We start from the raw sequence: 17,493 nt of genomic DNA on the forward strand, positions 1-17,493 counted from the left end.
GCCATATCAAAATGGATGGTTTCAAATTATACACTAATAAAGCTGATGACGTTAGACACTGTATAAGGTTGAGTTATTCTTCAACACTAATCTATAGATTTTAGTGTATAATAGAAGAGTATTTCTATATTTGATAAGGTTTTCTTTGTCTTCATTTTCCACAGAACTAGATTTTTTTTCATAAATAATAGAAAATGCATTTATTGGGTTAGCCAGAGAGTTCATTCAGGTTTTTCTGTAACATCTTACAGGAAAACCCAAACAAACTTTTTGGCTGACCCAGTAGTTCATAGTCTCATCATTCCTTTATCCCCAGCCAAATGTCAAAAAAAACAAGAAATTCTAGAATCATAATGTAGAAACTTTGATTGCTTTATTGCATGGGAAGTTTTTTCATATTATTAAGCATTGAATCAGAGAGTATAAATGGAAAGCTGAAGCTGTTTCTGTGGTTTTACTAAGACAAGCTAAAGTTCATGTGTTTTTCCTATCAGTTAAAGTGTTAAAAATGATTGAATTAACATGTACATACATATTCCTGTTCAGGATGATTTTGGTATAGAATAAGGGATAAGATGTAACATCTTTGCTTGTCTTTTCGTTGGTGTTGCCCCAGTTTATTTTGAAATAATCAATATAGACGTCTCAGCTTCCAAAGCTTCTTATTTTTTCTTTATGCCTAGTTCTGTCTCTATAATCCCCATATCTATTGGTCTTTTTTTTTTTTTTTTTTGTCTTTAGCATAAACAAGTATACAGAGAAAAGAACACAAGGAAGGAGACAAAGATAAAATTAAACATTTCAAATTAGTTTCAAAATGTTGTAAAATATATATATAGAAATGAATTCAATAAGCAAAGTACAGAATCAGTATGAAGAAAATCATAATGTTTCATTAAATAATGTCAAATATGATCTTATAAATGAAGAGTTATATCAAATTCCTGGCTGGAAAGATGATTAAAATGTCAGTTCTTCCCAACATAATGTATAATTTTCTTAAAAATACCAGTTCAAATTCCAGTGCATTTTAGAGAGTTCTGAAAGGTGAGGTGAGAAAATGAACTAAGCATAATGATTTTAAAACTTACATAGACTGAGTAAAGTAAGTCCAACAGAGAAGACAAATATATGATATTAGGTATATGTGGAATATTCTTTTTAAAGGGTACAAATGAACAATCTGCAAAACAGAAATAGTTACAGATGCAGAAAACAAACATGGGTACTAGAAAGTTGAGGCGGATAGATTGGAAGATTGGGATTGGCATATACACACCACTGTATATAAAATAGATAACTAATAATGGCCTACTGTATAGCACAGGAAACTACTTAGTACTCTTTAATGGCCTATATGAGAAAAGAATCTTAAAAAAAAGTGGAGATATATATGTGTGTGTGTGTGTGTGTGTGTGGCTCACTTTGCTATACACCTGAATTAACACAACACTGTAAATCAACTATACTCCAGTAAAAATTAAAAATTAAAGTTTATGCAGAATTTCATGCATATGTTATAAAGACAGTATAGCATAGTGCTTAAGAGCATAAACCTTGAAGTCAGACTGCCTGGGTTCATATCTTGGGTCTACTACTAATTGAGTGCTTTGAAAAGTTATTTATAACTGTGCCCTACATATAGAAAATACTTAATAAATTGTTTGCTACTACCTTGATAGTAATTAGAAATTTTTAAGGAAAAGGATTAGATAAGGGAAATTTGTTCAACTAAATATTCAAATTAGTTGATTTAAGTTACACATTAAGGTATATTATAACATTATAAAGTTGCTATAATCAAAACAGCATGGCTTTATAACACTGAAACTTAAGAATCCAGAAATATTAATAGATCAAAGTATATAGGAGCATCTAAAACATGTTAAAAGGTGACATTTCAAATAAACCAACGAAAGCTGATTTTCTTCAACAATGGTGAGGGCATCATTGAGTGCTCCTCTGGTGGGAGTAAACAGACCCATACCTGATATTAATACTATCAGCAGAATAAATTTCAGATAGATAAGAGATGTAAAAGCAAGCAACAGAAACAGAGAAGAAGATATACTTCTTTAATCTCTGGGAGAAAGGAGCTCTTTGAAAGCAATGCAAGAAACCCAAAAGACTTTTTTCTTTTTAATCTATATGAGATGATAGATAATAGCTAAACTTAACTATGGTGATCATTTCACAATGTAAGTAAATTAAATCATTGTGTAGTATAACTGAAACCTGTATGGTATTGTATGTCGCTTATCTCTCAAAAAAACAAATAAAAATCCTGGAAAGCAAAGAGAGAAATCAGAGAGTCATAAAACAAATCAGTATAGATATGACTCTGTAAAGGTTAACTATTTCCGACAAAATATACCATGAGGAGTATAAAACCAAAAGAAGAAACTGTGAGAAAATATTTGCATCATTTAAGACAAAGTTAATGCTACTAATATATAAGAACCCAAGAAAGGTGTATAACAATAGAAAAGTTAGCAGAGAATAAACCGAAAAATCTCCAAAAAAATTTTTTAATAAACAAGAAAATGCACTCCACTAATTATGCAGGAGCAAAATAAGAAATACCACTTTGAGTGATTGGATTGGCAAAAATTAAAGGAACTTATAACATCCAGTGTTGGCAGGGATAAAAGGAATCAAACATTGTCATCATTGCAGTTGGAGGTGTGGATTGCAGTAAGTAACCTTATTGATTTGTCAGTACCAAGATTTTAACCTTTGACTCATTATTCCCTCTCTTGACATTTATTCTGCCGAAATAGAAGTGTTAGTTATGTAATGTGTTTATTTATGATACTTGTTATTGAATTTTTTATAAATGTGGCAAGAATTTGGGAAAAATTTGAGTGAATGTTAATAGAGCAGGTTGGATAAACTGTGAAACACAAACTATGTAATAACTTGTAATTATTTAAGGGTAATTATTCATATACATCATATCACTTGAAAGATACTCAAAATCTATTGTTAATTTTTTTTTTACTAAAAAAAGAAAAATACATGTAAACTTTGAAATGATATAGAAGGAAAATTTTGGCATTGCCCAATTCAGAAGTATGATATTACAAGAGATTAGGTATTAGAAGAAACCAGAGGTTATCCTTTTTTTCTTTACTTTGTGTATCTCTTTCTTATTTGACTTATGACAGATACATATTATTGAAAAGATAAAAAGGACAAGGAATAGAACTTAACCCTAGTCTTTAAGTAATAGGTTGCAGGGGTTTTTTTTATATTGTGTGCATTTTTCATATGTGGCTATTATAAAACTATCTACTTATGCTAATGTGTTTTGTTTGACTTTAGCAATGTCCGACCGTCAGGAGAGTGCTCTTATAGAGCTCATGGTTTGTACAATTCGTCAAGCTGCTGAGGCACATCCTCCAGTGGGAAGGGGTACCGGCAAGAGAGTAAGTTGGCCTTACATACTTTTACCAGACCCACTCCCACAACATACATCTTAAATGAACAGGATTAGAACTAACAATAGAAAGGTCTTACCAGATCCACTCCTACAACATACATCTTAAGATAACAAGATTAGTCAGAAGGTTCTTGTTAAGGAGAAACATGTCCTCAAGCAAGATACATTGTTATATTGACTAAGACAAAGCAATGTAGAAAAAGTTTGTCCTTTTCTCCTCCTTGAGAGCCCCTGACCCCTTCTTCCTCAAGGGCTCTGGACCCCTTCCTCCTTGAGGACCCCAGACTCTTTATCAACGTTCCTAAGGATTAGATCTTTCATTGGAGTTATTCCAGATGAATTGAGATGATCACAGATGGAGACTAACTCTGGTAGTGTGAAGAAGTAGGCAATTCCCTTCCTCTTCCCCACCCCCACCCCCGCAAAAAAAGGAATGAAACTGGAAAAAATATCAAAACCCATATCAGGGCTCTGGAAATTCACCACAGATTTTAAAAAAAAAAAAAAATTGAGAAGTATTTCTAGGCGTATCTTAGAGATATTGTAGGTTGAGTTCCAGACCACTACAATAAAGCAAATATTGCAGTAAAGCTAGGCACATGATTTTTTTCTTTTCTCAATGCATATAAAAGTTGTATTTACACTATACAATAGTCTGTTAAGTGTACAATGCCTTATGGCTAGAAAAACGATGTACATACCTTAATTTAAAAATACTTTATTGCTTAAAGAAAAACACAATAATCTGAGCTTTCAGAAAGTTAGAGTCTTTGCTGGTGGCAATTTCTTAAAGTTAGATAATGATGAAGTTTACCTCATTGATGGACTTTTCCTTTTGAAAACTGGTTCTCAGTAGCATGTAATGCTGTCTGATAGCATTTGACCCACAGCAGAAGTCTTTCAGAACTGGAGTCAGTCCTCTCAAACCCTGCCACTGCTTATCAACTAAGTATGTGTCATATTCTAAATCCTTTATTGTCATTTCAACAATCATCACAGCATTTTCACCATGAGTAGATTACATCTCTAGGAACCACTTCCTTTGCTCACCCATAAGAAGCAACTCCTCATCTGTTAAAGTGTTTGTCATGAGGTTTATACATATTCAGACTCCACTTTGAATTCTTTCTCTTGTTATTTCCTGCACATCTGTAGTTTCTTCCTCCCCAGAACCCCTTGTATTTCTCAAAGTCATTCATAAGAGTTGAAATCAACTTCTTCAAAAATCCTGTTAATGTTGATATTTTGACCTCTTCTCCTTAAATCATGAATATTTTTAGTGCCATCTAGAATGCTGAATCCTTTTTAGAAAGTTTCCAATGGACTTTGCTCAGATTCATCAGAGGAGTCACTGTCTATGGCAGCTATAGCCTTACAAAATTTTTCTTAACTAGTAAAACTTGGAAGTCGAAATTACTCCTTGATCCATGGGGCTGCAAAATGAAGATTGTGTTAGGCGGCATGAAAACATTATTCTCTTTGTGCATCTCCGTCATTACTCTTGGGTGACCAGATGCATTGTCAGTGAGCAGTCATATCTTGAAAAGGATCTTTTTTTTGAGCTGTAGATCTCAACAGTGGGCTTAAAATACTTGCCAAACCACCAGCTCCGGGAGTTGGTGATGGACAGGGAAGCCTGGCATGCTGCAGTCCATGGAGTCACAAAGAGTCAGACACGACTGAGCAACAGAACTGAACTGAAACCACATTGTAAACAGATGTGCTATCATTCCAGACTTTGTTGCCGCATTGATAGAGCATAGGCAGGGTAGATTTAGCATAATTCAAGGGCCCCTTGATCCGTGGGGCTGCAAAATGAATATTGTGATAGGCAGCTCATAGCTCAGTTGGTAAAGAATCTGCCTGCAGTGCAGAAGACCCAGGTTCATTTCCTGGGTTGGGAAGGTCCCCTGGAGAAGGAAATGGCAACCCACTCCAGAATTGTTGCCTGGAGAATCCCATGGACAGTGGAGCCTGACAAGCTACAATCCATGGGGTCACAGGAGTCAGACATGACTTAGTGACTAAACCACCACCATCAAGGGGCCCTAGAACTCTCAGAAAGGCAAATGAACATTGGCTCAGCTTAAAGTCACCACCTGTATAACTGTGCAAATCCTAGGTGGCATTTTCTTTTAATATAATGCTATTTTATCTACATTGCAAACCTTCTGTTTAGCGTAGCCACCTTCATTACTTGTCTTAGCTAGATCTAGATAACTTGCTGCAGCTTCTGCATCAATACTTGCTGCTTCACCTTGAAGTCTTATGTTAGGGAGATGGCTTCTTTTTAAATCTCATGAACTAGATTCAAACTTTTCTCTTGGAGCTTCCTCACTTCTCTCAGCATAGAATTTAAAAGAGGGCCTTGCTTTGAATTAGAATTTGACATAAGGGATTATATATCTGGTTTGCTTTTATCAGATCACTAAAGCTGATTCCATATCCTCCATAAGGTTGTTTCACTTTCTTATTATTTATGTTTTCACTGGAGTAGCACTTTTAATTTCTTTCAAGAACATTTCCATTGCATTCACAGCTTAGCTAACTGTTGGATGCATGAGGCCTAGTTTCCAACCTGTCTTAACTTTCAACACTCCTTCCCCGTTAAGCTTAATCGTGTCTAGTTTTTGTTATTCAGTTGCTAAGTCATGTCACACGCTAGTAAAGTAATGCTCAAAATTCTCCAAGCAAGGCTTCAGCAGTACATGAACCGTGAACTTCCATATGTTCAAGCTGGTTTTAGAAAAGGCAGAGGAACCAGAGATCAAATTGCCAACATCCGCTGGATCATGGAAAAAGCAAGAGAGTTCCAGAAAAATATCTATTTCTGCTTTATTGACTATGCCAAAGCCTTTGACTGTGTGGATCACAATAAACTGTGGAAAATTCTTCAAGAGATGGGAATACCAGACCACCTGATCTGCCTCTTGAGAAACCTATATGCAGATCAGGAAGCAACAGTAAGAACTGGACATGGAACAACAGACTGGTTCCAAATAGGAAAAGGAATGCATCAAGGCTGTATATTGTCACCCTGCTTACTTAACTTATATGCAGAGTACATCATGAGAAACGCTGGGCTAGAAGAAGCACAAGCTGGAATCAAGATTGCCGGGAGAAATATCAATAACCTCAGATATGCAGGTGACACCACCCTTATGGCAGAAAGTGAAGAAGAACTAAAAAGCCTCTTAATGAAAGTGAAAGAGGAGAGTGAAAAAGTTCGCTTAAAGCACAACATTCAGAAAACGAAGATCGTGACATCTGGTCCCATCACTTCATGGGAAATAGATGGGGAAACAGTGGAAACAGTGTCAGGCTTTATTTTGGGGGGCTCCAAAATCACTGCAGATGGTGACTGCAGCCATGAAATTAAAGGACGCTTACTCCTTGGAAGGAAAGTTATGACCAACCTAGATAGCATATTCAAAAGCAGAGACATTACTTTGCCAACACAGGTCCGGCTAGTCAAGGCTATGGTTTTTCCAGTGGTCATGTATAGATGTGAGAATTGGACTATAAAGAAAGCTGAGCACGGAAGAATTGATGCTTTTGAACTGTGATGTTGGAGAAGACTCTTGTGGACTCTTGAGAGTCCCTTGGACTGCAAGGAGATCCAACCAGTCCATCCTAAAGGAGATCAGTCCTGGGTGTTCTTTGGAAGGACTGATGCTGAAGCTGAAACTCCAATACTTTGGCCACCTCACATGAAGAGTTGACTCATTGGAAAACTCTGATGCTGGGACAGATTGGGGGCAGGAGGAGAAGGGGACGACAGAGGATGAGATGGCTGGATGGCATCATCGACTCGATGGACATGAGTTTGGGTGAACTCCGGGAGTTGGTGATGGACAGGGAGGCCTGGCATGCTGCAATTCATGGGGTTGCAAAGAGTCGGACATGCCTGAGCAGCTGAACTGAAGTCATGTCCAAGTCTTTGAGACCCCATGGACCGTAGCACACCAGGCTTCCCTGTGTGTTTGCTCAAACGCATGTCCATTGAGTCTGTGATGCCATCCAACCATCTCATCCTCTGTTATCCCCTTCTCCTCCTGCCTTCAGTCTTTCCCAGCGTCAGGGTCCTTTCCAATGAGTCAGCTCTTTGCATCAGGTGACCAAAGTATTAGAGGTTCAGCATCAGCCCTTCCAATGAATATTCAGGGTTGATTTCCTTTAGGATTGACTAGTTTGATCCCCTTTGCTATCCAAGGGACTTTGAAGAGTCTTCTCCAGCACACAGTTCAAACACATCAGTTCTTTGATGTTCAGACTTCTTTACGATCCAACTCTCACATCTGTCCATGACTGTTGAAAAACTCAGAGCTTTGACTGTTCGGACCTTTGTCACCAAACTGATGTCTCTGTTTTTAATATGCTATCTGGGATTTCTTTGGAAGGTATGATGCTAAAGCTGAAACTCCAGTACTTTGGCCACCTCATGTGAAGAGTTGACTCATTGAAAAAGACTCTGATGCTGGGAAGGATTAGGGGCAGGAGGAGAAGGAGACAACAGAGGATGAGATGGCTGAATGACATCACTGACTCAATGGACGTGAGTCTGGGTGAACTCTGGCAGTTGGTCATGGACAGGGAGGCCTGGCGTGCTGCGATTCATGGGGTCCCAAAGAGTCGGACACGACTGAGTGACTGAACTAAACTGAACTGATCTAGGTTTCTCATAGCTTTTCTTCCAAGGAGCAAGCATCTTTTAAATCATGGCTGCAGCCACCATCCCCAGTGATTTTGGAGCCCAAGAAAATAAAGTCTGTCACTGTTTCCATTGTTTCCCCATATGTTTACCATGAAGTGATATTACCAGATGCCATGATCTAGTTTTTTGAATGCTGAGTTTTAATCTAGCTTTTTCACCCTCCTCTTTCACCTGAGTCAAGCTTTTGATTTACAGTGAGAGATGGTGATGAAGCTTCTTTTCACCTGAACACTTAAGAGGCTTATTAGGGGTTAGTAGGGTTATTAATTTTAATATTGTTGAGTCTCAGGGAGTAGGGAAGCCTGAGGAAAGGGAGCAAGAGGGGAGAACAGCTAGTTGGTGGAGCATCAGTGAGACACAGCATTCATCGAGTAAGTTCCCCATTTTATATGGGCATGGTTTCTGGCACCCCAAAACAAGTTACGTGGTAACATCAAAGATTGTTGTTCACACCAGAACAAATCTAATAGTAATGATGAAAAAGTTTGAAATAGTGCCAGAATTACCAAAATGTGATGCAGAAACACAAAGTGAGCAAATGCTACTGGAAAAATGGCATCAATAGACTTGCTCAAACAGGGTTGTCACAGAGTTCCAATTTACTGGATTTTTTTCTTTAATGCAGTATCTGCAAAATATAATGAGGTGTGCTTATATTCTTGAAAAATTGCTGAAGCTTCAGTTTAAAGCTGTAGGAGGCTACAGCCTTTGCCCAGGATTACAATGTACACAGCCCACAAGCTTGATTGGTGACATCTCTAATTTTATCAGAATGGCACTGTATGCAAAAACCAGCATTCAATTGCTGTCAGAGAGAAAAGGCTCAATATGGGACAAGAGGGAAAAAGTCCACAACTTTGTCAACTAGAAACAAAAGAAACACATATAAGAGAAACTTTCACCTGTGACATTCAGAGATTGTATCTGCAATTGGTAAGAATATTGGACCAGCCAAGAATCTAACCATAAAAATACTGGAAACGAGAAAACAGTAAAAAGTTTAATAAACTCTTCATACATCCCTGGCTGATTGGGAAACCTGAGAGAACGCAACAGAAAATAAAAATCAAGAAAACTAACTGACTGAACCTTGAATGTGCTCCCTATCCCACAGCAAATCAGGTCTCAGAGAGGAGTCTTATAAATTTGAAGCATTTGAACACAATCTCTGCCAAATCATTGGCTAACCAGTGATATGTTGAAACAGAGGAAACTTCCAGAAAGACGGGTTAAAAAAAAAAAAAAAAAAGTAAAATTCCAAACAGAAACCATCATGTGAGAGAGAAGTTACACAGTTTCAATTAAAGATTAATTTGTTACAGTGAAACTTAGGAAAATAACTTTGAAATACATAGCTGTTACAAGATACCCCAAAATGTCTGCTTTTCTAGAAAAATTGGCGCCATGCCAAAAAAAAAAAAAAAAAAAGACCAGTACAGTGTGAACATACTCAGGGGGGAAGTAGACAATAGAGATGATTTCTCAGGGTCTTCCCTGGTGGTCCAGTGGATAAGAATCCACTTGCCAGTGCTGGGGATACTAATTTGATCCCTATTCAGGGAAGATCCCACATGCCACAGAGCAACTAAGCCCACATGCCTCAACTACTGAAGTCTGAATGCCTAGAGCCTATGCTCTGCAGCAAGAGAAGCCACCACAATGAGAAGCTCATGCACCACAATGAAGAGTAGTCCTGACTTACAACCAGAGAAAGCCCACGTTCAGCAATAAAGACCCAGGGCAGGTTAAAGAAAATTAAAATTAATTTAAAATGTAAAAAAAAAAGCTTAGAAACAAGAAATGGCTTCTCTGTAGGCCCAGTTGTTGGATTTAACAGATACTTCAGAGCCCTTTTTATAAATGTATTCAAAGACTTATAGGAAAATATGTTCAGAGAATTATAAGAAAATATAGTAGCAAGAAATAAGGAGTGAGTAATTTGTTTTTCAGATGCTAATTTATGAGTTGAAAATTACAATAACAAATTTATAATTTATTAGATGAGCTCAACAGATTTTAGATGACAGAAGAAACAGTGAACATGAAAGATTAATAGAAATTATTCATTTTGAAAAAAACAGGGAAAAAGATGAAGAGAAATGGCAGAGCTTAAGAAATGTGTGAAACATCATCAAGTGCACCAGATTTGTATAATGGAGTCCTAGAAAGAAAGGAATGAGAGAAGGAAACAAGAAGGAAAACATTTAAAGGAATATTAATAATTGCCAGAGACTTCCCAAATTTGGTGAGAAATGTTAATCCACAGATCCAAGAAATTTTTAAAAAACCCAAATAGTGTAAACACAGGTCACATTGTTGAAAGACAAAAATGAAAAATCTTGAAAGCAGCAAGTAAAAAAGAACTAATGTGGAGGACAGCAGCAATAGCTTTAATAGTTTGACTTATCAGAAACAGTTAAGGCCAGAAACAGTAAAATGACAGTCACCAGAAGACAACAAAATTGCCAACCAAGAATTCTAATTTCAGTAAAATTACTTTACAAGTATGAAGGTGAAATGAAAACATTCCTATATAAACAAAGATTGAGAGACATATTGTTTAAAAGACCTGCCTTTGAAGAAACACTAAAGATGAAAATCCTTTAAGTTGTAAAGAATGGAAACTATAATCCACAGGAAGAAATAGAAAGTACTAGAAATGATAAATATGTGGGTGGGCATAAATGGTTGTGTATATATTTTTTTAATTTTTAAAGGGACATGAGATTATTTTCAAGCAATAGTACTAGCATTGTAGTGTTAACATTGTAATATATATAGACATGTGACAATAGCACAAAGAAGGGTAAAGGAAATAGAACTCTCTTGGAGTAAAATTGCTGTATTTTGTTATAATTAATTCATTATTAATTTGAAGTTGTTTGTAATAAGTTGAAGAGCTATTGATATATTGTAACCTCTAGAGCAACTTCTCATACCTAAAAAAGGAGAACAAAATCAACAGAGAAGTTCCAATTGCATGCTGAAGAATGTTTAATTGCAAAGAAGACAACAAAGAATGAAAAGAGGGGAGGAAAAAAAGATACATAGATAACCAATAGCCCAGTGGCTGATATAAATTTAACCGTATTAATAATTTCATTAAATATGAACATAGGGCTTCCCAGGTGGCGCTAGTGGTAAAGAACCCTCATGCCAGTGCAGGACACTTAAGAGACACAGGTTTGAACCTTGGGTCAAGAAGGTCCCCTGGAGGAGGTCATGGAACCTGCTCCCGAATCCTGCCTGGAAAATCCCATGGACAAAGAAATCTGGAGGGCTACAGCCTATAGGGTTGCAAAGAGTCAGACATGACTGAAGCGACCTAGCACACCCACATGAATACAGGAAAGATTCCAAAAAGTAAAGATTGAGAAAAGTAGTGACTGGGTACGTAATGATAATAAGTGATTATTGTTTACTATTGGAGATGTAAAGTCTGTTCTTACATCTTCATCTGTTAAATACATACTTAAATATTAGGGGTGAAATGATATACCAACAATTTGCCTTAAAATGCTACAAATGGGAAAAAAAAAACTTAGAGAAATTGATGAAGCAATGACAGAATGTAATTTTGACTGACAGCCCCTTTGGGCTAATTTCTTGTCATTTTGACATACTACCACTTTTTGAGTGCTTTCTTTTAGAGCAAAATGTTCCAGGCTCACTTTCTTCCTTTACTGCTTATATTAGTAATCTATTGCTATATTTAAAAAAAATTGCAGTAGTAGTCCCTTATCCATCATTTCTCTTCCCAAGTTTTGATTACCAGTCAACTATGGTCCAGAATATTAAATGGAAAATTCAAGAATAAACAGTTGATAAGTTTGAAGTTCCATGCTATGCTGAGAAGCATGGTAAAAATTCTGACATCCAGCTTTGTCTCTCTCCATCCTACCCGGAACATGAATCATATCATTGTCCAATGTACTCCACCAGTTAGACACTTCTTATAGGTTACCAAATCTGCTATAATAGTGTTGCTGTGATTGTGTTCAAGTATCCCTTATTGTACTAAATATTGACCTGAATGCACAAGAGTAGTGATGCTGGCATTTTGGATATGTCAAAGAAAAGCCATAACTGCTTCCTATAAGTGAAAAGATGAAATTTCTAGACTTAACAGGAAGAGAAAAAAATATGTACTGAGTTTGCAAAGATGTTCGTTAAGAATAAATTTCTGTCTGTGACATTGTGAGGAAAGAAAAGGAAATTCCTCTTTGTTTACTGTCATACATCAAACTGCAAAAGTAATGGCCACAATACTTGATGAATTCTTAGTTAAGATGGAAAAGGCATTAAATTTATATAAAATATTTTGAAAGAGAGAGACCACATTCACGTTTTATTGCAGTATATTGTTATAATTGTTCTGTTAGTTACTGTTGTTAATCTCTCACTATGCCTAATTTATCAATTTAGCATAGGCATGTTCGTGGTGGTAAAAAACATACTATATCAAGGATTCAGGGCAGTTAGCAATTTCAGACATCCACTAGGCATCTTGGAATGTATCCCACACAGTTAAGGGGGACAACTGTACTCCAAACTTCGAGGCTTAAAGGAATACGTATTCATTGTCTCATATAGTTTCTGTAGGTCAGAAATTGTGAATGACTTAGCTGTTTTTTACTTTAGATTCTCTCGTAGGGTTACAGTTAAGATATAGCCAAGGCCTTAACCTATGGAGTCTTGATAGTAAATTTGCTACTTCCATAATGGTTCAGTCACATGATTGGTAAGTTAGTGTTTATTGTTGGTAGGAAGCCTTAGATCCTTACCATGTTGACCTCTTAGTAGTACTGTTTCAAGGCTGCAAGCCTCCCCCAGAATGAATGGTGCAAGAGAGAATAAAGTGGACGCTTCTATGTCTTTTATGACCTCAAAAGTCATATAGCATAATTCCCACAGTATTCTTTAGGTTACACGTGTCAGCCTTATTCATTTTTGGAAGAAATTCTATTAAGGGCATGAATACTAGGAGACCAATAGTCTTGGGGACCCACGCTGTAGGCTACATTGCCCTAGAACAGGAATCTCCCATGAGCACTAGTTCCTTTTGATAGAGAGTGATATGTAAAAATCAAAATCTTGTCAATAAAGATCAGTTCAGTTCAGTCGCTCAGTCATGTCCGACGCTTTGCGACCCCATGGACTGCAGCACGCCAGGCCTCCCCTTGGACTGCAGCACGCCAGTCCTCCCCGTCCATCACCAACTCTCAGAGTTTACTCAAATTCATGTCCATTGAGTCGGTGATGCCATCCAACCATCTCATCCTTGGTCATCCCCTTCTCATCCCGCCTTCAATCTTCCCCAGCATCAGGGTCTTTTCAAATGAGTCAGTTCTTCGCATCAGGTGGCCAAAGTATTGGAGTTTCAGCATCAGTCCTTCCAATGAATATTCAGGGTTGATTTCCTTTAGGATGGACTGGTTGGACCTCCTTGCAGTCCAAGGGACTCTAAAGAGTCTTCTCCAACACCATAGTTCAAAAGCATCAATTCTTCGGCACTCAGCCTTCTTTATAGTCCAACTCTCACATCCATACGTGACTACTGGAAAAACCATAGCTTTGACCAGATGGACCTTTGTTGGCAAAGTAATGTCTCTGCTTTTTAATATGCTGTCTAGGTTGGTCATAGCTTTTCTTCCAAGGAGCAAGTGTCTTTTAATTTCATGGCTGCAGTCACCATCTGCAGTGATTTTGGAGCCCAGAAAAGTAAAGTCAGCCACTGTTTCCACTGTTTCCCCATCTATTTGCCATGAAGTGATGGGACCGGATGCCATGATCTTTGTTTTCTGAATGTTGAGTTTTAAGCCAGCTTTTTCTTTTCTTTTTTTTTTTTTTTAAGCCAGCTTTTTCACTCTCCTCTTTCACTTTCATCAAGAGGCTCTTTAGTTCTTCACTTTCTGCCATAAGGGTGGTGTCATCTGCATATCTGAGATTATTGATATTTCTCCTGGCAATCTTGATTCCAGCTTGTGCTTCATCCAGTCAAGCATTTCTCATGGTGTACTCGGCATATAAGTTAAATAAGCAGGGTGACAATAATACAGCCTTGACGTATTCCTTTCCCGATTTGGAGCCAGTCTGTTGTTCCATGTCCAGTTCAAACTGTTGCTTCTTGACCTGCATACAGGTTTCTCAGGAGGCAGGTCAGGTGGTCTGGTATTCCCATGTCTTGAAGAATTTTCCACAGTTTGTTGTGATTCACTAAGAATACTCATTGTCAATTGGTTATCATTTCTGCTAGGCACCATTAGTATACAGAGCTAAGAAATACATATATATATAGTGCTTAAATCATGCATTCATATTAATATTTCTGACTTAAATTTAGCATAACAGAGTTTTTACCTCTTTGATTTTGTTTTGCATCTTTATTTTTTGGAAATACATAAAAAATTTACTTTGTTAAAAAATCAGAATGTTTAGAGAAGTCTTTTAAATCCTTCCCTCTATACTCCGTTTCTACCTGTATCCAATTTTATTTATTTTTTTATCTCTCCTTCAGTGTTTCATTTTGCAAATATAGATAAATGCATGCACAAATACAGGTGCATGTACTTTTATTCTCCATCCTCTTCCCTTTCAATCTCCTATCTCCTATAAAAGATAGCATATTATATATGGTGTTCTGTACCTTATATTTTCATTTAACAGTATATCCTGGGTATTACTACATAACTTTACTTGCAGATTTTTTGTATTTTCTTATGTCTGAATAGGATTCGTTTTGCAGATATACTATTGAGAGTCTTTTTGGTTGTTGCCAGTCTTTTGCTAGAAATAATGTGAGGTGAATAATCCTGTATCATTTCATATTTGTACCAAGTTTGTTGGTGGGGTAGGTTGCTAAAGTAAGATACCTGGGGCAAAGAAAAAAAGTGTGTACGGTTTTGTTGGATATTTTCAAATTCCCCTTCATAGGTATTATGCCATTTTTGCTCTCCCATCGAAGATTCTGTGAGGATTAAATAAATTCATGTACACAGAGTGCCTGACACAATGACCATTTAATTGATGATAGCTATTACCCTAAAATCAATGTCCTTAGACCTTCATTGTCTAATGAATTTCAAGACTTCTCAATATTCTAAATACATTTCTATATACATATACATTTCATTTTATATGTAGCCCCTTTAATTATTTTGTGCAAAACCAAGCTTGACACTTTGTGGTAGATCATTCCAAAATGTTTATGTTTTAAGAGGTTGAAGAACAATTGTTCAATTGCTCAGTTGTGTCCAACTCTTTGCAACCCCATGGACTGTAGCACGCCAGGGTTCCCTGTCCTTCACCATCTCCTGGATCTTTCTCAAACTCATGTCCATTGAGTCGGTGATGCCATCCAACCACCTCATCCACTATTGTCCCCTTCTCCTCCTGCCTTCAGTCTTTCCCAGCATTGGTCTTTTCTAATAAGTCTGCTCTTCACATCAGGTGGCCAAAGTATTAGAGCTTCAGCTTCAGCTTCAGCATCAGTCTTCCATTGAATACAAAAGGTTGATTTCCTTTAAGATTGACTGGTTTGATCTCCTTGCTGTCTGTGCAAGGGACTCTCAAGAGTTCTCCAGCACCACAGTTCAAAAGCATCAATTCTTGGATGCTCAGCCTTCTTTTTGGTCTAACTCTCACATCCATACATGACTACTGGATAAACCATACCTTTGACTATACGGACCTTTCTTGGCAAAGAAATGTCTCTGCTTTTTAATACACTGCTTAGGTTTGTCATAGCTTTTCTTCCAAGGAGCAAGCGTCTTTCATTTTCATGGCTGCAGTCACCATCTGCAGTGATTTTGGAGCCCAAGAAAGTAAAGTCTGTCATTATTTACGTTGTTTCCCCATCTAATTGCCGTGAAGTGATGGGACCGGATGCCATGATTTTATTGAAAAGCAATAAAGCCCCTGAAAGAACAATTAAATAGGACGTCCTGTTCTTTCATATGTTATCAGACATTGAGGTTTACATTTATAAAATAGCAATTTATATTGGAATGTTTCTGTCCTGTAAAATCATTCAAAATTATGGTGGCATATTCCTTCAAACTGCAGAATACTTTGGGAAAGTAATTATCCTCACTGAGCCTGCATTTTAATGTTTTATTTTTGGAACCACCTGTGGTTTAATTTAATTGAGTACAGGTTAAGGTGAAGGGCTCTAGTCTGCTCAGTGACCACAGGCTATACCCCTCTGTCTCAAATATTGTAACTGGTTTTTTAGAAATGTTTTTGTTTTGATCTAAACAAGTAATAATTTATCTAAAATAAGTAGCTATTTAATAAAGGAAGAGTACATGTTTATTAGTAATTTGAGTAAAACTAGATACATTTATTTTAGTTGTTTGTTAAGCTTTTCTGCAAATTCTGTTATATTATCTGCCAGTGCTTCATCATCTTTGTAACAGTCTAGATTTATAAATTAGTACATGACACTTATTCTTTACACATTTAAATTTATTTCTAGGTGCTAACTGCCAAAGAAAGGAAAACTCAAATTGATGATAGAAACAAATTGACTGAGCATTTTATTATTACACTGCCGATGTTGCTGTCAAAGGTACAGTTTCCATTTTCAGTTTTGTGATAGTATGCCACCAAATTTGCTTTACTACACTATACTATTAAAGTAGTTACATCTTTTTCTTTGCTTCTTCTTCTAGTATTCTGCAGATGCAGAGAAGGTAGCAAACTTGCTACAAATCCCACAGTATTTTGATCTAGAAATTTATAGCACAGGTAGAATGGAAAAGGTAAGAAACTGTAAAATTGAAATTCTACTATTATAGTCTGTTTTATTACCTGGATTATTTTATTTTCATGTAATTTATAGGCTTATTATGTGACAGATGCTTAGTTTTGTTTTTTGTTATTAATCTAAATATCATAGTTTTTTTCCTCTGCAGCATCTAGACGCTTTATTAAAACAGATTAAATTTGTTGTGGAGAAACATGTAGAATCAGATGTTCTGGAAGCCTGCAGTAAAACCTATAGCATTTTATGCAGTGAAGAGTATACCATCCAGAACAGAGTTGACATAGCACGAAGCCAACTGATTGATGAGTTTGTAGATCGATTCAATCATTCTGTGGAAGATCTATTGCAAGAGGTTGGTTTTAAAGTTAATGTATACATATAATAATTTTGGCTAATAATTATTCAAGGTAGCTGAGTTTGTAAATTTTTCCATTTTAAAAATGAAATTTAGTAGAATTCTCTAACGGTTTCACAGCTTGGTAGTATTATTGCAGTTCATTTTATAAAGATCAGCCTTAGTTACACTTTATTTTTATTTTAAAAAACCCGTTTCATAACGGGCAGATTTTT

General features: G+C 36.6%; 1 protein-coding gene across 3 annotated transcripts in view; it reads left to right on the forward strand.

The window, feature by feature from the left end:
- Nucleotides 1-17,493, forward strand: part of STAG1 (stromal antigen 1) — a 507,863-nt gene that overhangs the window by 432,845 nt on the left and 57,525 nt on the right. For all 3 annotated transcript variants that reach the window (XM_025291338.2, XM_044946850.1, XM_025291345.2), the window contains 4 exons: nucleotides 3,325-3,428; nucleotides 16,633-16,725; nucleotides 16,829-16,918; nucleotides 17,072-17,275. In XM_025291338.2, coding sequence (XP_025147123.1) covers nucleotides 3,325-3,428; nucleotides 16,633-16,725; nucleotides 16,829-16,918; nucleotides 17,072-17,275 — 491 coding nt within the window. The remainder of the gene's footprint in view (nucleotides 1-3,324; nucleotides 3,429-16,632; nucleotides 16,726-16,828; nucleotides 16,919-17,071; nucleotides 17,276-17,493) is intronic.

This window comes from Bubalus bubalis, chromosome 1, assembly GCF_019923935.1.
Source record: "Bubalus bubalis isolate 160015118507 breed Murrah chromosome 1, NDDB_SH_1, whole genome shotgun sequence".
Lineage (NCBI taxonomy): Eukaryota > Metazoa > Chordata > Mammalia > Artiodactyla > Bovidae > Bubalus > Bubalus bubalis.